General features: G+C 41.9%; 4 protein-coding genes across 11 annotated transcripts in view; 2 read left to right on the top strand and 2 right to left on the bottom strand.

Annotated features, from left to right (window-relative positions):
* LOC121912139 (spectrin beta chain, non-erythrocytic 1) overlaps positions 1-2802 on the top strand; it is a 29273-nt gene extending 26471 nt beyond the window's left edge. For all 4 annotated transcript variants that reach the window (XM_042434224.1, XM_042434225.1, XM_042434226.1 and 1 more), the window contains 8 exons: positions 11-85; positions 178-264; positions 353-444; positions 561-646; positions 737-800; positions 920-1137; positions 1654-1806; positions 1914-2802. In XM_042434224.1, coding sequence (XP_042290158.1) covers positions 11-85; positions 178-264; positions 353-444; positions 561-646; positions 737-800; positions 920-1137; positions 1654-1806; positions 1914-2179 — 1041 coding nt within the window. In that variant the 3' untranslated portion in view covers positions 2180-2802. The remainder of the gene's footprint in view (positions 1-10; positions 86-177; positions 265-352; positions 445-560; positions 647-736; positions 801-919; positions 1138-1653; positions 1807-1913) is intronic.
* Positions 2803-7012: 4210 nt separating this feature from the next.
* ntpcr (nucleoside-triphosphatase, cancer-related) lies at positions 7013-10774 on the bottom strand. Its single transcript, XM_042434297.1, has 5 exons — positions 10667-10774; positions 9628-9790; positions 9434-9536; positions 8313-8522; positions 7013-7741 (listed from the first exon to the last, which is right to left on the bottom strand). Exons 1-5 carry the CDS (start codon positions 10698-10700, stop codon positions 7664-7666), a joined length of 588 nt encoding a protein of 195 aa, XP_042290231.1. The 5' UTR covers positions 10701-10774; the 3' UTR covers positions 7013-7663.
* Positions 10775-12315: 1541 nt separating this feature from the next.
* map10 (microtubule associated protein 10) lies at positions 12316-15033 on the bottom strand. The gene has a single exon (XM_042434296.1). The coding sequence runs from the start codon at positions 14903-14905 to the stop codon at positions 12443-12445; it is 2463 nt and encodes an 820-aa protein (XP_042290230.1). The 5' UTR covers positions 14906-15033; the 3' UTR covers positions 12316-12442.
* A 387-nt stretch (positions 15034-15420) lies between these two features.
* The window catches only part of LOC121911663 (signal-induced proliferation-associated 1-like protein 2), an 87130-nt gene continuing 74557 nt past the window's right edge, over positions 15421-27993 (top strand). For 3 of the 5 annotated variants that reach the window (XM_042433368.1, XM_042433366.1, XM_042433365.1), the window contains exon 1: positions 15421-15812. The gene's annotated coding sequence lies outside the window, so the exon portion shown is untranslated. The remainder of the gene's footprint in view (positions 15813-27993) is intronic. The other 2 variants (XM_042433367.1, XM_042433369.1) reach the window with 1 other exon arrangement.

The raw sequence follows: 27993 nt of genomic DNA, 5'->3' as shown, positions 1-27993 counted from the left end.
AATCCTTCAGAGTGGAAAGCCTGAGCTGCAGTCTATGGAGGGAACGCTTGAGAGGAAGCACAAGCTGCAGCTGGGAGGAAAGAAAGTAAGAAAGGCTCTATTTGATGTTTAAGCCTGCACGGTCAGCAAATGTAAAGCCCACAGTCAGCAGCACACACTCTTATCTTATTTTCACAGGCGGCCTCCAGAGGCTGGAACTCCTACCATGCTGTCCTGTATAGACACACCTTGTGCTTCTACCAGGATAGAAAGGATACACTGAGGGTAAGCAGAAAAGGTACAAAATTGATCAATAATTGAAGTAGATTAGTAATTTTGTGGTCAGTGATTATCAATCTGTGCTGTGATGCAGAGTTCTGCATGTGGCCTGCCTCTGAACCTCATTGGAGCTGAGTGTTCGTCTGCACCAGAGTACACTAAAAAACCCAACTGCTTTCGTCTGCGGTAAGACTGTAACAATCACCAGATTTCAATGACGATCATGTTTTATAGTTATTTATTTCAAGAGAAGAGATAAAGGTGTACTGGAGGTTATAACAGCTGTGGTTTCTGGCCTTCAGGCTGCGTGATGGTTCTGAATATCTTCTTAATGCCTCCTCACGCTTTATGATGAAGAAATGGATGATGAAAATACAAGCAAACACAGGTAAATGTAATTATTTATATAAAAATATGAAATGCCAATTCTGAATGTGCCAACGATGTGATTAATTTACGTTTTGTTTTGTCTTAAAAGGTCTGAGTCAGTCTGTTTCTTCAATATCAAGTGTCCCTGTCGATCAAGACTTCCCCATTTCCTTGTAAGATATGATGTTTTAACAACCTAAAGATTGATTTCCAAACTTGAAATGCTTCTGATCCTTAAAATAATGCTTTGTAACAAAAAACTTTTCAACAAACTTTTCCTTCCTCCTTCCAGAAAGCCCTCCCTCTGCTCTGGGTGTCATAGTCTGGCCAAATGCCACTGCTCCTCCCGACATGATGTCACCTCCACGTTTCCCAGGCTCAAACCACCAGGCGCCGCCCAAGCCAAAGAGATTGTTGTCCTCACCAGAGAGTTCAGTCACATGCCGCAGAGTTACTTAAGGAGATTGGATGAGCAGTCGATCATCTCATCTTCACCTGGAGGCCGCTGCGGTAAGGTCTTCTGCTGTGTAGACAAAACCTATATTTACCTGGGCAGGGTTGACTGAATGTGCATCTGCTCCACATTCACACTTAGCAGAAGCAATACAAGCACCACCCTCCATTGTTGGCTACTGAACAGCCTAGCTAGGCCAGTAGTGGTTGGGGAGCTACACTACTCTGTGGTAGTTATTGATTGAACAGCATTTTTGTTGATTTTCAACATATTTATCAACAAAACTGCATAAAAATCAGCTTTTTAACTCTTGAGGCTGCTGTCATTCTTGAAATGGAATTTAAAAATATAATTTAGCTTCATAGTGTTTTAGACTGCCATGATAAGTACACTAACCATCAAAAGGAAATGGTGAATGACTGTTGCGGTTGTGGCATCTACCACTAGGGGGAGCCAATGTATTGTCTTACAGCTACATTTTCTACCAGTTTACTGTATGTTTCCCTCACTTTTTGTTGAGACTCCTCAGCTTCATTTTTGCCTTTATGATTTGAGTTTTTGTCTCTCTATAGATGATGATGATGATGGCAGCAGTTTGATGCAGACAGTGACTCACAGACTGTCAGCAGGATCCAGAGACAACAGCTCATCCTCCCCTCTCTCCCCCGTATCCAGCAGTCAGGACTGGCTCAGCAACAAGCGTCGCTCTCACTCCTTTACATCAGGTTTGTATACAGTCATTAACCTAAATGACCTCAAGATCCATAATGTGTGTGTGTCATATTAAGCTGTTTTTATCTCCTTATGGTCTCTATTTTATGCTTTCTCTTAGCAACTTATCAGAAGATCAAGCCTATGTTGCACACCTCTGGAGGCAGGGGCCTGGAAAGAGGCTCTAACTACTGTGTGACTCTGGTAGTCGGAGACAAGTCATCAGACAGCACGTCCATAAGCAGAAGCTCTGAGCCTCCGCTGCTGGCCGTAGCTGGATGGCAGCAGGACACCTACCAGGACGCCGCTCTGAGGAGCTACGCCAGCCTGCCGCGGCCACGCAACAAGTCTGTCTTTAAAAAGTTCTTTGGGAAAAAAGACCTTTGAGTTTTTACAAATAAAGGTTTTTATAAATAGTTTCTTATGTGCAGTGCACATGTTTGTTGAAGAGCAAAAAAAAACGCTACTACTGACTATATTTATGATCGGAAGAGCTACCACATTTTTATTTTTGATGTGCTTTATAAAAATCACTTCACGGGCTGAGAAGTCTTAACAATAAGAGTGTGTTCTTTTTCAGTTTTTGGTTCATGTGAAAGGAACAATACTGTGTGAGTGTGCACTGTATAGCTGTAGATTTGATTAATTGAAAGACACGTTTTCCCACCAGTCTTATTTTCGTATCTGTCTTTTGTATCTTTTTGGATTGTTGTGTTTATTGGGTTAACTGTCAATGTACAAAAACAGCTCAGTTAGAAATCAGTTTAGAAATTACATTTGCATAGAAGTGATATCACCGTGACTCAATATTAATAATATACTGAATTCATACATTACTGCACTAGATCTTTACAGCTCCCCTCCTTCACATGTACAGTGTGTGGTGCACCAAAACCTCTCCTTCATACTTATACAAAGATCAGCAGTTTGATACTGCTTGTGCTTGATATTAACACTTCTTAAATACTAATTGTAGCAAAGACTATTCATAATAAAACATTAAAAACCAATAATTTGCTTCAATTGTGATTCTTTGTTGAAGATGTTCATTTTTCTTACAATTGTGGTGAAAATGTTTGTTATTCAAGCTTTACTGTTGTCGCCTGGAGGCTTTGAAGAGAAAAGGGATTAGATGAATAGAAAGATTAAAGGCCAGGCCAGGCTAAGAACATCTTCACATCATTAGCCTTATTTTTGCATATTAAAACCTGTCACTATCCATTCAAAGACGAGATTCAAATGCCATAATCAACATTGCATTTATGCTGAGGAACCGGGCTTTCTCTGCAGATGTTATAGCTGCATAATGAGTCATATGCATAAAGAGTTTGCAAAATGCTATTGTTTAGCATCACAAAATATTCAGCAATTCTCTACAAGATGTGTGAAGGACAGAGTATTAACAGCAGAGACGGAAATGGTGAAGAAATGGATCACTTGGTACGAATTTTTGAATTAAAATGAAACAATGCACTGGACTCAAGACAGCAAACTTTCATCCCATGTTGTATACCTGCTGCTCTGCAACAGTACTTGAATTTAAAATCCTCTGAACTGATGTAAAAACATGCACAGAAAAGTTTTGGCACAACCACTGCTTCACCTTTCAGTTCCTATAGCACTGCTAAAAGTCACAGTGTGGTTTTGGCATGTATATACGCATACACACATGCACGCGGCAGCTACAGCATCGTATGGAATGGAAACAGATCGAAAAGCTCTGTGTTTGTGGTGCAAATTTGTCAAAAAGCATCTAGCAGAGGCATTAATCATGGCAGGTCTGCAATCTGTGAATCATTATCAAGACTCTATAGAGCTGAATGCTGCATGACTCAACCTCTCGCAGTCCTGGGAAACACACCCAGTGTTTGTTCACTTTATAGACAAAATCCCCGTATAAGTCATGTTCATGTGCCACAGCAATGATCTATATGTTATTAGTGTACTTTGTGCGAGACAAGTTAATGATCTACAATGACATTCAGGATAAGAAGTTGCTGCCTGCACACATGGCATCTATTTTCTTCATGGACAACAAACTTTTGGTTAGCATTCTCTCCACAATAAAGACAGTTTTTGTATGTTTCTCCTCTCTGTCAAGTTTGGAATGACAGCCACATCCTCTTCAGCCCAGAGGGACGCCGCCCCGCCCGATAGATTGATCGCCATGCCCCCGATCATTGTGTCCTTTCTGTGCCCTCTGACCTCCATATTATCATGCTGACAGCTCCCACTGCTTCCATCACGGCTCTGTAAGGGGGGTTTCACTCCTCCCCTGCAGTGACAGTGATGCACTCACTCTGTTTGTGTCACCACCACCTCTTTCTATGGGATTATGTGGCCAAGCAATGGATATGTGCACCACAACACACAACGCCCACGCACTCTACTCTCGGGTTGCTGCATTTCCCCTGTCTAACCGCTAATAACAATCCACACGGCATATCCTCCCAAAGGTAAAGTCCAGGTTGCGTTAGGCAGCCAAGTGACTCACAGGGGTTACAACAGTCATTCGAAGAGATCCGGAGATCACAAGGAACCATCAAGGTAGTGTAACAGGAGAGGGATGTCCTCAGGCCTCAACCCCTCCCCTGCTGATGATGGAAAATGGTCCTTGTGGCTAGAAGGATGCATGACTCTTTACACATCACAGATTTCTATAGGGAAGTATTAAAGTTGAGCTGCTGGATAAAAAAAAAATATAGATTTATGTCAGTGTCGGTGAATAGATAAAGGAAGAAATCTGTGTTTGTGTTGAGATTTTCCACTTTTGTTTTCATTCACGTGCCTCTTTCAGCTTTGATCCCAGGCTCAAAAGGTAGACCTGCAGTGGGGTGCAGTGCTTGTGGCCCGGACACAGGCTTTGAAACCCAACACTGTCTGCCTCCAGCAACCCTGGGGAGCCCATGAAAGTGATGTAATGGGAAGAGTGGTTTAGGAATCATCATGGTGGGCAGCAGGGTGGAATAGTGGTTAGAAACCCAGATCAAATGGCTTCATTTCCACAGCCTTCAGATCCCATTTGACATTAACTGCCCACCTGCCAAGGCCAGCGGACCTTAGTTATGCCCATTAGCACAATGAGCTGAATTAAGGCTCAATTATGGCTTTCTGGAAATATATCTGAAATCCCACTGCTTGGCTGTCATATTTTGTGGGCCATGCAAAGCCTTGTGGCAGGAGCTGTGAAAACTCACATACTGTATATGCACATGCTGAGAAGTGACCTTGATTTAAAGGAGCACTGCTAAGCACTTACCATGTGCAGGGTTTGGCACACAGAAATCTGACATTGCAGATGCTAAGAAGCTTTAGTTCCACATCTTACAATAAATCGTACAATCATCTTGGGAAATAAACAGTGAATTTGAAGTCCGGCTTTGGGAAAGCCGGAGCAGGCTTTTGTCTATCTCCCACATGGTCTTTGAACAATATGTCAGATTTTCATCAGCTGTGTTTGGTATTTTGGCCGAGGGCTTCTCGGACAATATATCATAATATGCCCCCCCACCCCCCTCCACCCCCCTTCCCCGCCCTCTGTTTACAGCTGTCATTGTGCCTCTCGGGCTGGTACCACAAAGTGCAATAACTCGGGAGAAATTTCATCTAAGAGCCAGCTCCACACCCCTCCCTCCCACAAGCAAGCTCCCTTTTGTCCTGGATTGTTGGTAAGCTCCTTGCATTTCTATGTCCTCCATGTGTAAAGGGATAAAAGCGTGCAGGGTGCCACACAGACATCTGTCCTGTAGATATGGTGTGAATGCATCTCTGCGATATGGATATTAATTCACTTCATATTCATTCAGGCTATTTTATATGGCTTTTCACACAACACTCCTCCTGCTTAGGACACATCAATGCATTCAAGTCCCCTGAAAGCGTCTCCAATTGTTACAGTTGCACAATCGTTATGTATGTAAAAGAGCAAGCATGATGATCACCTCTGGAGACTGTCACCGAAAAATACAGTAAAAAAAAAAAAAATGTATAGCAATGTTTTTACAGAGTGCAAAAATGAAAAAAAAAGTCTCCTTTATAGCTTTAAAATAATATTGATATGATGAAAATTTCCTACCCATCATGATACTATAAAATTATGCATCCAATATATCACCGTACAGACAATATAGCTGCTAATTACACCATGACACATCAAATGCATCCACACAGACTTTACTTGGTAAAACTGGCAAAGGCTGTGTCACTGTTACATAACCCATCTGCCACCCTGCTGCAGGGTGCTGAGGATCACCTTCCAATCTGGAGAGCCAGCTCCCTCAGCAGTGCCGCTTGGCTTGCACTACCACACAAACCATACCATCAACTCTAATTACCCGTTAAGTCTGTGCCTACAATAACGATGTAACGTCATATTTCCATGTTAGTTTTCAAAAATACGACCATTGCAATGTTGACTTTGAAGCCAATTCAGCGAGAGCTTCGTCACAGTGGTGGCCGCAGAGCAGATGCTGGCGCAGCAGCAAGTCTGACGCAGATCACAGCTGGCAGCTCTCTCTGCAGCCAGCTTGACAGGTTACATCAGTTATACAGGCGGTATTAAAAACAAGCCAGAAAATGTATTTTCACTTTGAAATGACCTGAAGATGCTTTTGGTGCTCAGACAAATATCTTTGCCAGAAGGTTTCTATTAAGAACCTCGATACAACTGCCAGAATCTGGAGCTCACACAGAGTCAGTGAAATTCCACAAGCAGCAAGTTTCTGTCTGATATGAACTATTGACAAACTTGTGAACCTTGAATGTTCTTGAGCTGTTCACCTACTGTATATTAAAACAGCCACTTTGTCTATAATAATCTGCATAAGGCAAAAAGGATTAATGTGCCAGATTTAACTCACCATTTGGTGACAGTCAGAGAGCATCATTTCTCTTCAAGTTTGACAACATGTCTCACTCCGCAGCTGTAAAACCCTTTAGAGACCTCTTTTGAGCTGTAACAGCAGACTAAATCCCTTATAAATGCACTCTGACATTTCAAAAATCCTATACTGAGTGATACTATTTATCCTTTACTGCAATCTGACTCCATGTGGATAGAAATTCCATTATCTCCCAGGATGGAGCAGAAAATCCCTGACAATTTATTTATTTCTACCGACATATGAAAACAACACTGAAGCTTATTGTCAGTATGAAGACATTTGTAATTGTACAGTTTCCACATTTGAATAGAAGAAATAAATACCAGAGAGAACAATCTAACTGAAGACAACATCTGTTTATTTTTCAAATGTTTTTTGTTCATGTTATCATATGAATAAACCATGAAAAGATTGGACATAGTTACACCGTTAAATATTGATTGATTTTCAATGAGTACATCCACATGTAGACTAGACTAACACAAGGAGGCTCACATAGCAAAGAACTAAACATATGAGCAGGGTCCATTTAAAAAAAAAAAAAAAAACACCACTTGTCTTCATGAACAAATCAAAATGGCTGCTGGAGGTAAATCTTTATGGTCAGCAGCTGCATTAAAAATAGAACAGAGCTGTTTTGAGGACTAGCGGGCGCTTGACTCTGAGAGCACAGGGGGTATTTACACACTAACTGAACAACTCAACCCGCTGCGTTCCATCTCATAATCAATTATTCAGCATGCAATCCATTTTGAGGCAGTATGAGAAAGAAAAAAGAAATGAATTGTGTACATGTGACACACTAACTCTTCCAGCAGCTCGGGATGCCCTTTAGGTTGGGTCACAACCCTGTCGTGAAGCGTGTGTGGATCCTCTGAGTAGCCTGGCTGCGTGCGCTTGTACTGTATATGCATGGAAACATGTTGTCAGCAGAAACACACACAGGAATTGCAGGGTTTTCCCCTTTTAGTGGTTCTGAATCTCCACGTTAGGTTGGAGGTTTTAGACAGTCCTGTAGTGCTGACAGAATATCTTGTAGAATGGCATTTCTGTTTTCTTTAGACACCTAAGTGGGAAAAGAAATAAGCAAAAACCATTTTAAGATAAGTACGAGTAATGAATATAATGTACATTTACACATTTATCAGTGCTGCCAAAAGATGAATAACATGAGAAATGTGATAAAAAATGTCTTAAAGCCTCACAGAACAGTGTCCGTTTTGTTAAACCACATGTTGTAAATACATAATGTCTGACCTACTGTCTCATAAATGAAATTACCCATCATATGTTTCCTGAAAATGTTTACACTGCCCATAACCTTGCTTACTGTAATAACTAGCACAGCATGGTGAGTATTTTGCATGACAATATCCATAACTGAGTCTTCCGTGATAAATTATTTTGACATTTGAGACCACCCTTTGTTGTTGAATCAGTCACGCATGATTTAGAGTTAATCCTGCTATAGGAGAGGGATAATGTGGGGCATGCCCCCTCTGTGTTAGTGAGCAGACCGACCTAAGACCTAGTGAATAGTGTAAACAGTTTCCTATAGCTATTGTGGAACTTACAAGCTCCTGAAGTGACCTAAATATCTATTTTTTCCCAGCAAGTGTGCTTGTATTTGTACTCACAGTGAAGACCTTGACATCTCTCCTGCTCCGCACCTCTTCAACCAGACCCAGTGGTTTACCCTTGGGGATGGGGATGGTGCCCAGCACGGTGCAGGAGGAGCTATCTAAAGTCTGCCTCACTGCCCTGATGAATGACTGGCTGAAGAGCTCCATTTTCCCAATCTCGTCAATGACAAACACCTTCCTGCCGCCCCCATCTGCTGACCCTACCTGGAGGTGAGGGGGTGTCAGAATTAAAGGACCAGTGTGTAAGATTTAGTGGCATCTAGCAGTGAGGTTGCAGATTGTAACCGACTGAATACCCCTGCCCTCACCTTCCCCTTCCAAGCGTGTAGGAGAACCTACGGTGGCTGCGAAACTCGCAAAAAAACGTGAAAGGCCCTCTCTAGAGCCAGTGTTTGGTTTGTCCGTTCTGGGCTACTGTAGAAACATAGCGGACTCCATAGAGGAGGACCCGCTCCCTATGTAGATATTAAGGGCTCATTCTAAGGTAACAAAAACACAACGATTCTTATTTTCATGGGATTATACGCTAATTAAAATGTACTTATGAATATTATATTGCATTTCTGCCAATAAATCACCCTAAATCTTACATTCTGGTCCTTTAAGCAAGAGCACTGTCAACGCATGCATAAATGTAAAGCTGATGATGGTTATAATTTAGAAATTAAAGTAGACCAGTTCAGTTTGGTCATTAATTGTTAAAAAGATGAAATAGGCTTCACTGGTGAAATCGTGGATGTGAATCTCACTGACTGATGGATGACCTGTGACAGTGCATGCATGTTACACCTAATGGGTGGTTTGCAGTGATTGCAGAAACACTTAAGTGAGATGAAAGTGGTATACGTGCTGCCAAGGCATAGACACCTTCCTTTACAGCACATGTGTAGGCGGCACTCCGGGCTCACTTTACATGTTGGATTAATCACGGTCAGTGACAGCCAGACGGCACCACGAACACTAAAAATGTCACTCTGGAATTTATGTGTTTGCAAGCTTCCAATTATTCCATCAGTTTGGAGAAAATCAAAGGTTTGATGATTTGTTAAGTGGGGGGAGTGTTTTGCTTTCTGTGATCTATTGATGGGGGTAATTTTAAAAGACTGGTGTCTTACCTTCCTGAAGAGGGGGAGAGCCAGGTTTTCAAATGAAGGCAAATCAACCACATACTGCCCAACTGTGTATTCCCTTCTGCCATGAGATGCACCAGCTATGTCTCTGTATGTTGAAGTGACGTTAGGGTTACTCAAAACAGCATGATAAAAGAGAGCAGCTAGTTTGATTTGGATAGGATGACCAACGCTGCTACCTGATTCTGGACAGGTGGCCCCTCGCTCCCGTCACTGTGACGACATCAAAGCCAACTCTCCGGCCTCCCTCCCTGACCTCCTCTGTGTAAAATCCTTCAACTCCAACTCCTGATGACACTAAAGCATCACAGGCTTTCTGAACCAGAGTGGTTTTCCCCACACCTGGAGCAAAAACAAGACACACTGTCAAACAACTGACATACCATTATTGTAAATGACATTTAATTTTCCATGACTGCAAAATATTTGTTTGTTTTTTTAAATACTCTTTATTTGTTAATAGTGATTCCTTACAAGTTACTTCTAAAAAAAGAGGGAAAAAGAAAGATCAAACAACTTTACAATAACTACTGTAAACCGCCATCCCACGATCCCAACATCCCAAAGTAAAAAAGAGAAAAAAGGACTAAGAGGAGAAAAAAGAAAAAGAAAATTAACAATATGGAAATAAAGAAGTAGTTGCAACAACAGTAGTGGTAATACATGTGATTGAGAAATTTAAACAATGAAATTAAAAAAAAAAAGAGAAAAAAAAAAGAAAAAATAGGCTTGGCTCAGGGAATATTTTAAGGTATACAGTTTTTTTTTTTGTTTTTTTTTATTTTAATTATTATTTTTATTTGTTTTCTGTATCCTCCTCCATCTCACACCAAACAGTTTAACTAGATTAAATATTCGTTATGTTGTTACCACAATCACGTCTTTCAATCTTCTAAATTTAGCCAGAAACAAATATCTTTGGATAGAAATTATTGACTCATATTAACAAAATCAAAGTAGCTAGCAATAATGGTATTGCGTATATAAAAAGTGATATTCTTTAATATCGTAACTACGCATAACTGCGTAGTTCCATTACAAACTTACCGGTTACGTTTGATTTTGTCTGGACCAAAACAGCTAAAGTTAGCTCACTTGAATATCATTTATTGATAGCTTGCTAATTAGCACTCAAGGTTAAGATAGCCGACGGACTGTTCTGAATTTACACCGACTACAGCCTCAGCTGCACTGAGCCCACTGGGTGTAAACAGTTACCTGGAGGTCCTGTCAAGAAAACGTGTTTTATCATTTCAGTTGACACCGTTCACCATGCTGCTGCAGCTCTTCCGTACACACCGAGCTTGCGCATGCGCGCTAGTCACTCGACTCCAGAACTTCTCAAGGATTCCTTTGGTTTAAAGAGCAAATGAAACATCAGCAGTAACTGTAAAAACAAATGTTAAATAGGTCTGAATCATAGCATTCAGTGAAACATAATGAATGAACTATGAAAACTGCAGACATTATCGTTGGTGGAAGAAGCATCCAGATATTCCTGAGGTTAAAGTAGCAATACCACACTGTAAAAATACTCCATCATTAATAAAACTCCTGCATTCAAAATTTTGCTTAAGTAGAAGTACAGAAGTAATGGAAAAAATATATTTAAAGTAACAAAAGTACTTATTACGTGGAGTGGCTTTTATTAGTGTTGAACTGTGGGCTCATTATTATTGATGTATTATTATGATAGTTGCTGAATTTCAACTGCTTTATGTACTTTTGGGTAGTTTTATCCACAACAATGCTTTTTTTTTTACACTGATCATATGTTGTGTATATAAAATCTTAATCTGAGAGATAAACATAACTGTGAAATAAATGCAGTGGAGAAAAAAGGACAAGATTTCCATCTAAAATTTATTGGACTAATAGTATAAGGTGTATGGCAGCATAAACTGAAACTACTCAAGTAAAGTACAAATACCTCAAAATTGTACCTCAGTACAGTACTTCTCTATTTCAGTATTTAGTTACTTTCCACCACATGACAATATCCAGTTGTATAATGGAACCAGGACTCTATAACTTGAAAGTTACAAATTAGCAGTGATGAAAGTATTCATACACTTATAAAAATAAAAATAATAAATAACATGAGCAATACCACTGTGTAAAAAACTCCATTACAAGTGAAACTTCTGAATTTTTAATTTTACTTAAAGTATGTTATCAGGAAAATGTACTTGGAGTATCTATAGTAAAAGTAATCATGCAAAATGGCTCCAGTCAGTGTTATATTATTATTTTATTATAGTTATTAATGCATTTAAGCAGCAGTTTAAAGTTGTAGCTGGTCAAAGCAGAACTAGTTTTAACTATATTTTTGAGTCGTTTAATTACTGTATAACAATACATCATATTTTATAAGCTCATCATACTGTATGTTTTTGAATGTAAAATCTTCATCTCTGACATTACTCATCACAAAAGCTGTCAAATAAATGTAGAGTAGGAAAAAGTACAATATTTCCCTCTGACATGTAGTGGAGTAGACGTATAAAGTTGCTTAAAATGAAAACACTCAAGTCACTGAAACTCAAAACATGCCACACCAGTCTTAAAATGAATGATTAACTGTCCCTGTTTTGCTTATCAAATATTATCGAGAAAGAAAATGCAAAGCAGTGGGTGGTATTTACAGGAAATACCATGAAACCAGAAGCTGCCCTGTAAGCTCCAGCAGATTTTCTGACTTGTGACAACTCTAATGGAAATGGGAGCTTAAAAATGATTTGCATAAACAGCATCCATAGAGAGATTTATCATCCTCTTATATGTTACTAAAAGACTCCAATACGTTATGCAAATGACCAATACCCTACTATTAACTGAGTGATAGAGAATTAACTGTAGCACATAAGTTCCACAAAGGCTTGTTTTTATTTAAAAAAAAAAGTTGTCAGACATCAAAACTGAAATTTGCTACGGTACAATAAAGCTACTCATATGTTGCACTTGTTTCAAGTAAAGCCTTAATTTTACTATAATTTACATAGTGTAACCAGGGAGCTTGTTGGCCACCAGCTCAGAGATATGCTGATACTCTTTTCTAAAGTCCAGAGATCCAAGCTCATCCTCCAGTTCCTCTGCCTCCTGCGGTTCAAAAGAAGACACTGATTCGGCAGAAAATCCTCGAACTGGGCCGCTGTTCTTGGTCGACTCACTCCTCTGACCTCTAGATGACCTGACGCTTTCTGCTCCCGTCTGGCTACTCTCTGTCATGTATCTTCTGGAGTGCACTGTTCGTACAGAAGCTGACCCATCTCTGTCACCGTCATCAGAGGAAAAGCTGAGAGCCGAGGCCTGGGTTCGAGGTCGTATGATGTGCGTACCCCTCAGAACCCGATGCGGAGAGCTGCATGCTTTGATGGGCACGGGGACGACTGCTCTCCTCTGGACGCATTCAGAGCCGGAGTCAGAATGGCGGAAGTCAAGGCGAACTGGAGACTTTGGAGTTCTGGCTCGAGCGGGCTCGGGACTGCTGGCGGGGTCGGGAGAGTAGGCATCACTGGGCTCAAGACTGTTAAAGTCATCAGCATAGTTTGCTTCCTCACTTCCTTCCCCGCTGGAGTCCGAGAATAAAGATTTTGGGCTGCTGTGTCTGCTGCTCGCTGAAGATTCAATTTTCTGTCTGTGCTTGTCAGACTCAGATTGTGATTGATTAGATTCACTGTGATGCTCAGTGTTGTCTTTGTTTTGGGCAACACTGTCACTCTCCACTCTGGGGATGTGAATACACTTTATGTCTCTTTCAGAGCAGGAAGGCCTTTCAGACATTTGCAGAGATTCTCTGTCTTGTTTACCATGAACTTTCCCCACAGATTTATTTGCATGCATGTTTCTCTGTTTTAGTGTGTTTGTATCTTGTAGCGCTGAATCTGCTGTGATGTTTTGTATCACTGTCTGGATATTTTCATCCAGACTGGAGCTCTGATTTAATTTTGATTTTCTTTTGCTGGACTTCATGATCTTATGACTACATTTTGTCTTTCCTTTGGTTGTACTTGTTTCATTCTGTGTTAGCTCCATGCACTCACGGCGTTTTACAGCAGCTGCAGAGATCTGCTTGAGCCTTAGATTAAACGTTTTAGTTGTTCCATATACTAGCTTTTTCCTACTGGACTCAATCAAAGCCTCTTTGTGTTTGTTTTTCAGCTGTCCTTCAGATGCAGGCCTAAAGATTGGTGTAGAACAGTTTTTAGGGGAATGTAGATGTTTTAAATTTGCCCCCTGTCTGGTTCTCTGTGAGGATCTGGTGTGTGCCTTTCGTGGTGTGTTTCCCTGCACGGCTGAAGGCTCTGTGGATGTAGGCCTATAAATCCAAGCTAAATTGGGATGAATAGACAAGGGCTGGTGTGGGTTCTGTCCATTCAAGTGTGACAGCTCAACAAGAAGAGCATTTAGTAGAGGCAACTGTCTTAAAGCTTCCCCGAGGACGTTTGGAGTCCCCACACTTGTTTGGTCCCGGTCGCTTGACGTTTTTGTATTGTGCTGCACTCCCCGGTCCTTCGCTGGAGAATTCTCTTCCTCTGACGACGTGTCTTCAAATATAAAAGCCTCTGAGTCTTGTGTCAATAATGTGTAATCCCTTCCTTCATTTTTGCTTTTTTCCTCCCCTGAATTACTGTAGTAAAGGTGCGGGGGGCAGAATACAGTTAAATCCTCATCAAAACAGTTTTCACTGTCTTGGAGAGTCTGAGGCATTTGGCTTCTTGGCATATGTTCAGTCTGGGTGGCAACATGAACATCCTGCTTATCCTCATTTATTGATGGTCTGTTTCTAACATCAGACTCATCCGGTGCGGATGCCTGGACTTTCTCACAGTTAGATGGTAATGATTTTGTTGTTACATTGCTCTCCTTGATGCTTTCTTGTACATTTTGTCCTCCATGTACTGTGGTGCGTTTAGGGCCCCTCCTTTCTGTGATGTGTGGCAGTAAACTAGCTCCCAGACTTAACAGTTTATAACTCAAGGATATAGATCCTATTTTTTCCCCTGTGAGGTCGCACACGCCAACAAGCCCCCTCTCTCCATGTGAAGAGGGGGTAGCAACACCACGCTCAGCGACATCCTGTCTGATTCTGTCCATCACTTTAGCCAGTGAGATGAGGGAGGTCCCAACTAATTTGGGTATCCCTTCTTTCACATCCAGCAGCATGGCATAGAGAGGGCTGTTTGATAGGTGGGTATGCAGTGAGTGCAGGTTCATTTTGAAGACACAAGACTTGCCTCTGTTAAAGGCGTATTCTCCCCGCTTTTCATTCTGACAGTTCAATTCCTCACCTCTCGGCTCAGGCTGATAAATGAGCAGCGTTGGGAAATCCAGCAGTCGTACTCCAAGAGCCAGCTCGTCGGAAACTTTCGTTTCTCTCTCGATTCGGATATATTCAACTAAAAGTTCGAATGAAAACAGAGTCTCTAGATTATCGTTGATGTGTCGTCCTGACATTATGAACGCGATATGGCCACAAAAATTACCCCTAACCGGCTGGAAAACTAAACTAGCTGTTAGCTAATCCGCAAATTCGTTGCTTTCAGCTTCCATCGGCTCCATGGAAACAAGCAACCGTCGCAAGACTTCTACGTCAAACAATGCAACGGGATACCTGGGAAATGTAGTTTCAGGGGGAAGAGGTGGGGGTGAGGGGTTATTCCAGAATTAATGCTCAATAATGTCGCTTTTTTGTATCTTTGAATAAATACGGTATGTTTTGTATTTGTAAAGAGTATTAATTGTGTTTCTCCCCAAATATAAACAATGGAAAAAAGAGAACAACTGCAAGACAACACTGCAGGAAACTACAAGAAAACATGACACACTGTGCACACACATTACAGGAATATGAAGATTATAATCTATTCAGGAAGAGTTTGGGAGAGCAACTTTTCTGCAGTTCACCAGATGGTGCCACTGTAGGGCTTTTACTGGGCTTATAGACTAAAATAGTCTGCTGGTGAGTGTTGACAAGGCCACAGTTTACATGACAGGGTCTTCTTTTTCGCCTATTTAGCCTATAGTAGACAATAGTCTGTTACTCTCTTTTCAATATCAACCTACAAGGCTGTAATAATAATTTCTCACGGCAGACAGAAAGTGAACGGCAGACTATTCCTACAAGCGTCGGTGGGCGGGGGCTTTTTTCCTTGCGTGTTGTCATCACGGAGGTAGGTGCTGGATGGATATCGCTATGGTCTGTGCTACTTCAGTCTGGAGGCTGAGACTGAAAGAGAGAGATGTGAGACCGACTACCACATAGCCACAACTGGGTTTTTTTGTGGTTTTTTTTACCCCTTAAAGGATAACTAACAACGTTAACAATCTCGCAACCTGGGCTGGACGTCGCTCTTATTCTAAGGTAGGACCCAAGTGTGTGTTTTTTTTAATCTTCAGCATGAAACAACAACAACGTAAAAAGTAGGGCTGCAGCTAAAAGTGAGGAGCGTTACACACACACATACACACACAGAGCGAGAGTAGCGAGGCATGGAAACTCACTGGTACATCAATGGTAATAGTCAACACAAAGGATAAAGTTACTTTCAGGCACCGGGGCAGATGTAATTTGAGCGACAAACATTAAAGAGCAAAAGGATATGTTTCAGGCAGTAACCTATATATAGCCTATATATGTGTCTAACCATTTAAATGTAAGGTATGAGCTCTGTTCACTGACTGCTTGACTCGTTTTTGTTTGTTTTATTTAGCATTAACCTCACCTGTAGACGAAATTCAATGCACAATACATTTAATTTTACATGCATGTTCCTGAAGGACTATTACTTCATGTTATATGTTAAATCAAATAAATGCTATCATACGCTGACGTCATATTTTCGGGTGATGTGTGTGTGTGCGTGCTGAGGGACTAATTGGACTGGATTTGCACGGAAATATTTTTGAATGAATTTGTTTAGTGGAGTGCTTCCATGAAACGGTGGGGGGCGATAAAGGTATCATTGTCCAACTGGTCATGGTTAATAAAGCCTTCACATGCCCACAGTAGGTGAACCACAGACTTACAGGTCATATTTCACTGTTCTGTGGAGCCCAGAATGAATATGCATTTATTTACACTATGTAAATAAGGGTTAAAGCAATCACTTGTACACTGCTTTTGTATTTATATATTTATTTGAGGTATCTTTACTTTTTTGTAGCAGTGGGAGCTTGTCAGACAAAGAACAATTTCCCCTAACATCAGAGTTGTTTGGATTCTCCATGACTAATATCTGGCAGTCTGCTTGTACACAGCATGTACAATCTTGCCTCATCGCTGGCTGCTCCTGTGACCCATTCAACATAGTGTGTACTGTATACTCCTCTGGGAGGGTAAACAAGTGAAATATTGTTTGCCTTCCAGCACCATATCCTTTGCTGTCTTCCTGTAGGAAGTTTATCCTCCACAATAGCTAAGTTCCCAATAAAAGGAAATAAATAGGTCTATTCCTCTGCTGGTGGCTAGCTGCAGACACAACAACAAGGTGCTCTTGAGCGTAAATGTAAGTTTCCATTGCTTAATTCTCAGTACCCTGGATTTATGTTCTTGTGGCTTCACAGTTCCCATCAGAACAGATCAAGCATAAAGAGTTTCTCAGCTCCTGGAGCGTTCAAATCAATAAGACACCATTATTTTTCACAGGGTTTTATGGCTGGGAAAGATTAGTTTTCCATGGAGCTGTGCTAAACTAAGTAGGCACAGGAATGTTTTAAGATGGCTCCAGTATGTTCATGGCCGAGTATAACATTTAATATATTTTCCTTTAACATTAAGAATGTTTGGCTTAACTCCAGCTGTCATATGTCTGTACATCAGGGAGGCAATTTTTCAACTGACCATTCTCCTGAACAGGCATGATGTGGATGTGAATAATGTGCTATTATTGTGCACAAAAAGGTAAAAAACTGCTAATTTTCTCCGCCATCATGTAAATTATTAGTTAGCCTATTTTTATCAGTTAGGCTATTTTCCCTTTGAGCTTGGATTCATGGATTTGCTCCTTATATAGTTGACCACAATACTTCAATTTAGAGTGTTTCGCTCGATTCCTGACATGGTGAATTTTCTGTTGGAAAATGTGTTTTGGTTCCATTGCTGAAGGGGGAGGTAGATGAAAGACAGATTAAAAACAAGATCTTCCCTAATGTAGATGAAAATGAGGCTGTCTAGGTACCCTGTCCTGCCCGCTGCCAGCAGCACACTCCTAGAAGGAGACCCATTCAGCAGCCATGATAATGACAGTGCCAGGAAAGTCTTTCAATCTTAGTTTGAATAGAGATCTATTTCATTCTGCCATTAATAGGGTGTGGAGATGGCCCTGAAGAAGAAATATGTTCTCATCTATTTCTAACAGCGCCTTCTGCATGAATAACCAGACAATGGGTAATTGAGCCGGATAGATATGTCTTTCAAAATAAAGTTATGTGCACAATGTGTACTCAGCTGAACAATAAGGCACCTGTCAGGTTTTGGCAGAGAAACGGCTTCCTGTGACATGCCCACAGGCCGTATCCAGTTGTTATCATTGCAGAGCTGTTTAGGATGTCTTCTGGCCTGGAGGGCTTGGAGACGCCCCACTAGAGTTTCAACAGTTATGTGTTTGTAACACAGAATTTGCCTGTAAAGATATTACCATAACACAGAGGTGTTTGGATGTTTTCTGTAGGCATAGGAAATTACTTAACAATAACGGCTGATTTCTGGCTTCTTATTGCACCACTCCCCCTGCAGCACCTGACACCTGTCTCCCGGTCTTTCCCCTTGTTTGTCTCTGTTCCCACGTTGCTTTGCTGCTGGTGTTCTGACTAGTCATGATTTTGAGAAGAGGGGGGAAAAAAAAGACTTAGAAGCAGGCCACGTTTTTTAGGGGTGATGTATTTCTCTTCATTGTACCAGAGAAGCATGCCAAACCATGTGGTGCCCCCTCCCCCTTTCCAACAGATCCCACACCCCCACGCATGTGACGAGGATCAGGAAACCTGGTCTGGTCTGGGCCGGCTGACCGGCTGGCTGGCCAGGAGTCACAATAGGCCTCCCCGACCAAATCCTGTTGCTTCAAAACCAACCAACCAGCAGACAGGGGATCACATGCTGCCTGCTCCTGTTGTGAGAGCCAGACTTTCTCCTCGTCTTTTTTTGTCAGCCTTTGTTTTGGTTGCAGTCTGGATTTATGGAAGGATTTAAGCCCACTCATCACTGTCAGGGAAAGCACAGATGCCGTCATTAGGTTGATGTTTTTTAATGAATTGATCTCGTGTTCCACCACAGGTCTGTCTCTGATGGATGTGGGTGGTTTACTGAGCAATGATCATCATGTGTACAGTGTAGAGAAAGATTGGAAATAGGAAAATGACGTTCCTACGAAGGAGTCAAGACCTTTTGAATTGGGGTATCAATTAAATTTGTAACACCGATGATCAATTAGAGCCCTAGAACAATCTACCTCATCAGTGCCAGCTATACTACCCATTCATTAAATATATAAAGTAACAATACACCCTCCCATGTTATTCTAAGAGGAAGGATGAAACACGTTTACCAAAGGATCTTGACACACTCACTCCTCTAAGGTCAGTGTGTTGAGTTCTCTTAGGGTCATCCATCATCTCTCTCTGCACATTATACGACTCCTCATGTGCAATCAGTGTAATGGCATCTGCATGTTTTTTAACAGCTTGTTCAGGCACTGGCGTATGTCAGCATGCATCTCAGGGAACCACAGGAAGATACCACAGTAAGCCTTCACAGCACTGTATTTCCACTCTTTACATGATACGCAGAAACAAGATGTTATGGCCTGTGGTGTGTGAGCCCTCGTGTGCTGCTTTTCTTGTTTATTTATTTGTGTCTAGTAGGTGTATCGTTGGTTAATTTGACTTGACTGATGCGGTTAAGCCTCACGGTAGATAGTGTAGATTAGAAACAGATGGATGGATGTTTGGTCAGATGTAATGCCTGCCATTTAAAGGCATTCACCAGGGGATTTCTGTATTGTGCTTTGCGTGTTTTTAAAGAGAAATGAATACGTTGAACATTTTCATGGCTATCATGTTCAGAGGTTTGTGAATGGTAAATTAGTAAAAAAAAATTAGCTAAAATAGCTTTTACATTAGCCCTTCTCTTGTGTCTTGTACATCTTGTTTCTGCTCTCTTCTGTAATTTCCCACCCTCTCGCCACTCATACAGTGGCTTGCTGTCGTGCCAAGCACATTTGAGTGAAAAAGTGGTGCTGTGGCCGGAGGGTAAGCTGCTGGATGGAGCAGATGGTATAATGACAGAAGTCAAATGCTGATCGCCCCATTGCTAGTGAGGACCCTGTCAACCTCTGGTGACACACAGCTGAGCTTCTGAAGGACTGAGGAAGAGGTTGGATGTGGGGGCAAAGGGGGAGGTTAAAGGTTTGAGCCCTCTGATGACCGACTCTGCCGTCACTGCCTGCTCATGCATAGGTAGACTGTTAATGGAAGGAGGGATGAGATGAGATTAGGCATCTGATAACTGCAGCCAGAGCAATGAATGATTTATGTTTCACTAATCACTTTATCCTCGTTACAGCTGTTTTGAAGCCTTTTGTTGCGGGGCGAATGGTGAATAAGCGACGACATATTGCGTTATATCCATACATTAGATATTATTACTGTCTCACCGGTCATGAAAACATCATCACATGACCAGCTTACACCAGCTTGTACCTTACTGTTTAACTGTGACCTTTTGAAACCACACATAATTTTCTGGACTAAGCTCACATCTACACACACGACTGACAGACGGATCTACATATGATCTTTACTGTATGGTGGTGGGTAACAGATGTAGCCCTGACAGTAAACACAGATGTAACTATCAGATATGTTTCCATCTGAAAGAAAATCATTAATCCCAATGATAAGCCTTTTGATCTTCGGATACAATGGTGAAATGTAGGTCATCACAGTTTATTCAAGAGGACCATCGTCATCATTATTGCTGAAGATTTTGATCTTGTTGCCATTTACCCGCATCGGTTAATGGTGCATCTATATCTGCAGCTTGATCATAAAGCCAAATTGAGGCAAACCACAACCTTCAATTTTTGCACTAAATCTATTACTCTTGTTGCTAGTGTGAATAAACATAGTAGTTGATCCTTTCACTGCAGATTCTACTGACTGGTCAGCAGTGCAAATACCACTTGTGTGAGCTGTGAGCATGGGAGGATCACTCTTTGTTTCACCAAGCCAATTATTTAACAATGTCACTCCACAAAACATCATGTTCATGCATTATGGATTTGCAATAGTCAAGCATATAGGAAAATGTGTCTTGCCAAGACGAATTATGTCTGCACCTCCTGTTCCCTTAGGAACTCATTAGTGTCCATATCAGGAATGTTGGGGGAAAAGGCCACTGAAAGTCGCAGACCCTCCCTACATGTTTTGTCTACATGTCTGTCCCTGTGTCACAATGGAGTGAATGAGTGCTGGCCAGTCATTAACCCGATGGCCGCTGAGTCCAAGGACCAGTCGTGACCCACGGGGTTAACTTTGTCTGTGTTCCCCTCAGCGGGCCCAGACAATCGGGACAACTGACCTCTCTGGTCACAGCCAGCCTCCAATGGGAGATAAGAAGGGATTTGGTGTGCATACCTCCTTCTTACTGTAGCGAAAAAGAAAGGGCCTGTCTGAATAGGCAGACAGGAGTGGGTGTAGGTGATACACCCAGTGTCCAGACAGCATGCCTCTCTGTCTCTCTGTCTGTTCATTCATTGAATATCACCTTGGTGTAGATGAACTCCAAACTCCAAGGTGATATTCGACCTCCAAAATGGCCAATATTACATACAAAAGAGGTATGAAATAGTACATAACGAAATCAAATAATCATATGAACAAATAGAGGAAAATATGTATAAATCAATAAAGTGAGAAATAATTTACTAAACTAGTGAAACACAACCCATTATTATGCAACATTATAGCACCTGTATTAGTTTGATTCAATGTGTTGTCACTTGTTTCCATCCTGTCTCCCTTTAGTCAATCACATGCCAATAAGAATGATGAAATGATGAGCGGATGGATTTATCTCACAGTTTATTGGATCATTCATGTATTTTACTGTATTTTATTTGGAATCCTGATTGGAAATCCTGGTTTGAAGTCATCACATGTTGGTTAATACTAACTGAACCTCCCTGTGCAAACATCTGCGCCCTTGAGTGTCAAATTGACCCGAGGTAAACCAAGGAGCAAACAGCCATCGGATGAGTTGTTTTAAAGCATAAAAGTACGCCGACGTGTTTCTGATAGAGGTTGATTGTAATTAACAACTCAAATAGAGCAGATCCGTGACAGATGTGCCATAAAGTGCTCAGCTTTAGTGTGTGTGTGTATGTGTGTGTGTGTGTGTGTGAACCATTGAGGCATTGCTGCTGGAGCCAGTATCCTTCACTTAACCTCACCAGTGCACTGCAGTGCTTGCACGATGTCATTGAGTGTGAGGTTGTGCAGGAATTCAGTTCAGCTGGATGATTTCAATAGATATTACACTGAACACTGAGACTTTAAGAATATAACAAGGATCCGAACAGCCAACTGAGGTGACATAGAGGTAGTATATAAGTGTAGCTGAATAACACCGCTCTGTTGTTTGCTAGAGGCTGATTTGTATTATTGTGAGTTGGCCTCTTCTGCTTTGTGCACAGCACTGTGAGGAATGTGTGTGAACGTTTCAGCGTATCAGCCTTTTTAACAGGAAGGAACTTTCTCCTAAACAGTCCTTTATCAATTGTGAGAAAGTGTCTGTTTTTTTTTTTTTTTTTGTTGGCTCCTTTCATGTTGCCAGCTCTCTGACATGAGACAAATGAGAAAAGTCTAGTCATGGTCTGTAGTCTGTCATTGTGTTTTTAGAAGCGCTTACGAAACATATTGGGAGGAGGATATTATTCTTGTTTGTGTTTCCACTGGTCCATAAATCAGATGATAATGAGCTTAGTTTACTGAACGTGTGGTTTATTCTGGAAATCCCAGAACTATAACAAAACTTGGAGCGTTTGCAGTTTTATTTTCACTAAGAATCTGAAAGTGGTGAAAGAACATTCTGATTGTGTTATTCTTTAATTTGACAGCAAATGTCCGATAAAAGAAATTAGAGGCATTACGACATTCTTTCAAGAACTTTTTTTTTCATTTCCTAGAGTTTCGTTTGGGTAAAATAAACATTATACTGCTGTCGATATCCTTGAAAGATATTTCGTCTCTTGTAGTTCTGTCCAGAATGTACTTTTGAATTATGCACACCATTAAACTAGGACATTACTATGTAGCCTTTGTATCCACTTACTGAAGCACAAAAATGCCTCTACATGATGTTGCCTTTGGCCTATTCTTGTAACTTGCTGTTAGCAAAGATGTAGGAGTCTGTGACTATTTTAGACAAGCCTGAGATACTGGGGTTACTGGTGTGTATGGGAAACCCTTTTACACAAAGTGGAAGGGAAGGCTAAAGCGGAGAGGAGCTGAACTGTGCAGGGCTGGCGGTCGGCCTGGCCTTGCCTTGTACTTGGGGCTGCAGCGGCGGTATGATGTGTTTAAGGAGCACTGGCTCAGCCAAGCAGAGCTAATTCGAAGCTAGAGTAGTATATTCCATCTCACTTGTTTTTTTTTTTTTTCTCTTTCTTTGCAACATCATTTTGACTAGCCTTCCTTTTATGCGATTTGTAAAGGCTGTTGACGAAAGATAATGATCTGGAGTGACAGTGGCCTGATTTTTTTTTTTCTTTTTTCCTGCTTCTGTAATCGTGCTGTCTGTCAATGTGGAGGAGATCAACTGCTCCCTTCCTCCCCTCCACTGAAGTGTATTGAAAGCTGTTGTGGATGTTTGGAGGTTAGCCACAGGGGGTGGGACACTGTGGGATCCAGAGCCAGAGGGCCAGCACATTTGACACTGAATGCTAGTCTTTATATGGGTTTACTGCCTTAAAAGAAGAGGGAGGAAAGGAAAAGGAGATTACATAACGCATTCAGGCAAACAGTGTCCCAGACACTATGTTAGAATCCTAACAAGAGGTCTTTGTATAAGTAATTCTTACAATGCCTAGCAGCTACAGTGTGTGTTCATTCAGTGCTTACCTTCTCCGGGCTATGTTTACTGGAAGCCTGTGGAAGCTCTCTGAAATGTAAACAGGACTGTAGGGCCACATACAGTTCAGCACTGAGCTGAACAGACCCTGAGCCAAAACACAACGAAACACACAACTGCTGGATAGGTGCTGTGTATCTGACCACAGGAGCAGCTGTGTAATTACACTGTACTTGTTCTCATCTATCTCAAGATAATCTGTGTTTAGATGGAGCACACAAACACCAAAGGTCAGAGGTCAAAGAAAGCCTCCAACTTGTTGATGGATTTACTTTGTAATATATTTACTTTAGTATACTTGCGGGAATTCGAAAGTTTGTTTTTTCTTCCTCCACAAGTGATAACTTCCTGGCCTGCAGTTTTTGTCATGCGCATGTACACATAAAACTTCAATAATTAAATGTACACATGCCCGTAATTGATATTTCTCCAGCACAAATCTAGCTGTGTAAACCAGATTGCTCCCAACCCCCTTCCCCGATTAAAGAAACAGAGTTCCTCATTTACATGACTCTAAAAAAATCAGGTTACCGCCGAAAGCCAACAATAATCAGGTTACTGAAGTGCATGTAAACGCGCTGATTCTCATCGGGTCACACATGAGGATCCTTTCTCTCAGGTGGTGACATTTGACATTTTCTGGGGGAGTGTAAAGAGAGAAATGATTGTAGGTTAATTGTTTCCTGTCATTTTGTTTAATTTTCACTGAAAGGCCCTCTGAGTCTTGGGTCCCTGAGGAGACTTCTTGCATTTCCCCAGACTCTTCTCGAACAGAGCTTATTCCCTGGTAAGTCTATACTGCTCTGTTTGTTGACTTCGCGAATTTCCGCTGCACTATAGCTTTGTCACCTCAGCGTTTTTGTTGTTGTGCTGCAGAGTCAACAACATGCCCGTGGCTAGATTTATAATGTGTTGTGTGATGGGTTTGCAAACTGCTTGTGATAGATCCTGAAAAAGACACACACTTAGCTATGAGCCTCTGCTTGAAGATTTTTCCCCAGGGAGTCCCATTCTGGAAAACGGTGGTTGTTATCGATTTTAGTATTGAATTGTATTACTGTCTGCACTGTTTCAGAGGTGACACTAAAGGGAATTCAAATATTTCATATTTCTGAGGTGGTGTTTCAAGGTCAGATGCAAATATTACCCATTAGACTTCAATTAAAGAGCTCTCTGTATCTCTTATTAGCAGGCAGGTTGACACACACACACACACACATAATTATAGCAGTGGCCTGTGGGTGTCATCCACCTTATCAAACCCTGCTGGATATAACACTGCGTTTGCAATCTACCAAAATGAAAGCAAGACTTTGCATGAGTCATTCCGCCGTGTTGGTGACCCCGAGAGCAAGTTGTACAGCTGCCAGCGCCTGGTGCTTTCTCCGAATGCTGCCATCTTGGTGACATTCTTCTGAGCCTGCTGCAGTTTAGAGATAAGGATGTGAGGAATAAGGAAATCTGTGTTTATTTGGGATGCTTTTGTAAAGTCTGGCCAGCTCTGTGATTAAGGACAGACACTTTCCTGCGCACATGTTTCATCTTGTGCCTGATCTCTGCTTGAGTGAGGTGGAAGTACATTAAAGAATCTAACTCCGGCTTCTTTTTTTATGTCATTCTGAATTGCATAAATATTAATACAAGGAGACGTCCAAGTCCATTCACCAGTGAGTTATCTTAGGAGAAAACGCTGCCTTATGCTGTAGAACCGTACTCCTTATGACTGTTGGGACATTTGTTTTTCTATCCATCCCCCATTCTAGCACTACCCCCCCCCCCCCCCCCCCCCCCCCCTTCATAAGATCACCTCATCAGATCGTTGGCCTCGATCGGATCTAAAGGTCAAAGGTCACTTGATCAGTGGGGGCCCTCACGTCGGGTCGGATCAGTGCACTTGGCTCCTGGTGGAAGGGATGAATTCATCCGCACTTATCTCCCTGGACACTTTCCCCCCATTTAGCATTCAGGAAGGGGGATGGTAAGATGGTAGTGTAACGAGGTGGGAACAAGAATAGAGAGATATGGAAGCAAAAAGAGAGCAAGGGCATTCACAACGCTTCCTCCTCTCAGCGCGCTTTTTATGGTTTATGTGCAGTCTGCATGCGTGTATACACAGATATTTAGGAGGGGATAATAATGACCCGTTGACTGGAGGAATGGGATGTGGGTATCTTTGGTTGGAGTGTGGGTTTTTTTTGTTGTTGATGGCAGCTGACTCCTCTCTAAATCAGTGAGATCAAGGATGTGCTGATGAGTGGTATGAGAGAGGGGAGCGCAGTATTTCCCCCTGATGCTTTGGTATCTTTTTTTTTTTAAGGGAACCTGTCTGTGTCTGTGCATGTTAGACTGCGAGCATTTGCGTGCATTTATGTGCGAGTGCACGTGTGTGGGTGGCTCTCAGTGGGAGGTTAGTCTTTGACACCCTTTTAGATGCCACACCTCCCTTAAACACACCCACCGCATGCCATGCCAGCTGCAGCTGTTGTGCCTCAATGCTAGAGATGTAGAAAATTCCTCTCACTCTGCAATTAGAGCTGCAGATTGCTGAATAGCACACATTGCAATGTCCTAAAATTGCACTTGGTCGCCTTTCTACTCCCAAGAACACTGAGTAAATAGAAACTGATGAGAGCGAATCATGAATAAACTGGCCCGGTTTGTCTCCGAGTTGACAGATTGTGTTTTGTGCAAGCTGCTCCTTGTGATGTGCTGTTACCCCGGTTAAAGAAACCAAAGGGTGGAAAAAGGCCTCATTGATGGGGTGGGTTTCTCACGCCTGACTGAGAATGTTCGCTTTCCATCGAGTCAAGTGGTGCATTGTGATCTCAACCAAAGAAATGCAAATATATAGAACAGATGTACTACTTTTTGCCCGTTTGTCGGCAGGAGTAATCCCTCACTCTGGTGGAGATTGTGTAGGGTGCACTCTGGGTGCAAGCCTAAAGTGTTAACAAGGGGAAATCATGTCACCATGGCACATGTGATGGCCGCCTGCCTTTCAGGGCCTTTTCTCAATAAGGCTAGATGCTCAGGAGAGATAAATGGAGGCTTTTGTGGCCTTTGCCAGAGGGAGAACTACACAATGCGGGACACACACAGCGCAAGGTCTTTTCCAGAGAAAACAGCTAAAAGCAGCATTTCTGCAGCCCCTCCTCCGTTTTCTATTTCACTCACTCCTTCACTTTCTCCTGTCTCTCACTCTTACTCACTTCCCGATTCCTTTCCTCCTCCGTGAGAACTGAACCTTACTCCCATAATGTTTTTTAATAAACGGGCTGAGGGAATGGAAATAACTCGGACCATTTCCCATTGCTTCCCTCTACCCACTCCCCCCCCACTAGCAGTCTCTTTACAGGGCTGTGGACAGTACTTAAGCACACTTCCTTTAATGATGCACAGTGTTTTACACTGCTCTGAGCACTAGCAAAGTACACATTTAAGGCATACTCATACACCCTGGACACGGCAGCCTCAATATAGCTGTGCTACTTCTACATCATCAGGTATTAGGCTCCTCCACTACCACGACTGCTTTGAACAGGATGGAGGTCAAATTGGCCTGCTGCCTGGGATTTAAAGTACCACTGCACATCCTTCAACATGGCCAGGAGACACTGGCTCAGAATTACTAGCTATTGTACTCCTCTTTCACTATAACCTACAGTATCATTTCTTGTTATTCAGCACCTCTCCTTTCATTCTCCTTTTCAGTCATTTTTGCCTCTATGTAGCCATTAATTCTCAGTCCCTATCTTTCCACTCTCTATTTGTCTTTTCTCATTTCCTCTCCTTCCCCCTTTGTGACTTTTGGCATATTGTTGTCTAACTGTCACGGTGTGGCTGCTGTCTGGGGTTTTACATGTACATTTGCATGTCGGTTGTTGCCTACATCTGCAGGCCATCCTGCTAGGACTGGGCAATCTCTCATGTGGGTGGCTGCCCTGGGAACAGATGTTTTTGATGCCACTTGTAGGGAAAAGGCTTTGAAAGTGACTCGATAAAAGAGATGCCAGCTGCATGACAAACCAGGGCCGCCTAGTTCTCAGGAACTGTATCAGAGCCACTTCTCACTGCGCTGTGGAAACATGGCCTGTGGAGAATAAGAAAAGTTTTCACTTAATCAGACTGTTCCCTTTGGAGAACTTCATTAATTACAAGAGGAAGTTGCTGTAGTGGAACATATGCTCCAGATGGCCACGGACATGATGCTATTTCTTGTTGTTATTGTTTTATTTTTTGTATTTAGATTCATTTCTTCTATTTTTTTTTCTTCAGATCTTCGCTGGGCATACCTACAGTATGTCAACAGGTTGATGCGTTTATGAATATACCCCTTGTCAGACTGCTTGTTTGTTTGTAGTGGTGCCTTCCATTTCTCTAGTCAGACATGTTGCAGGCATCTGGCATCCTCTGTGGT

Source organism: Thunnus maccoyii, chromosome 14, assembly GCF_910596095.1.
Source record: "Thunnus maccoyii chromosome 14, fThuMac1.1, whole genome shotgun sequence".
NCBI lineage: Eukaryota > Metazoa > Chordata > Actinopteri > Scombriformes > Scombridae > Thunnus > Thunnus maccoyii.
This window is presented reverse-complemented; position numbering and strand designations above follow the sequence as displayed.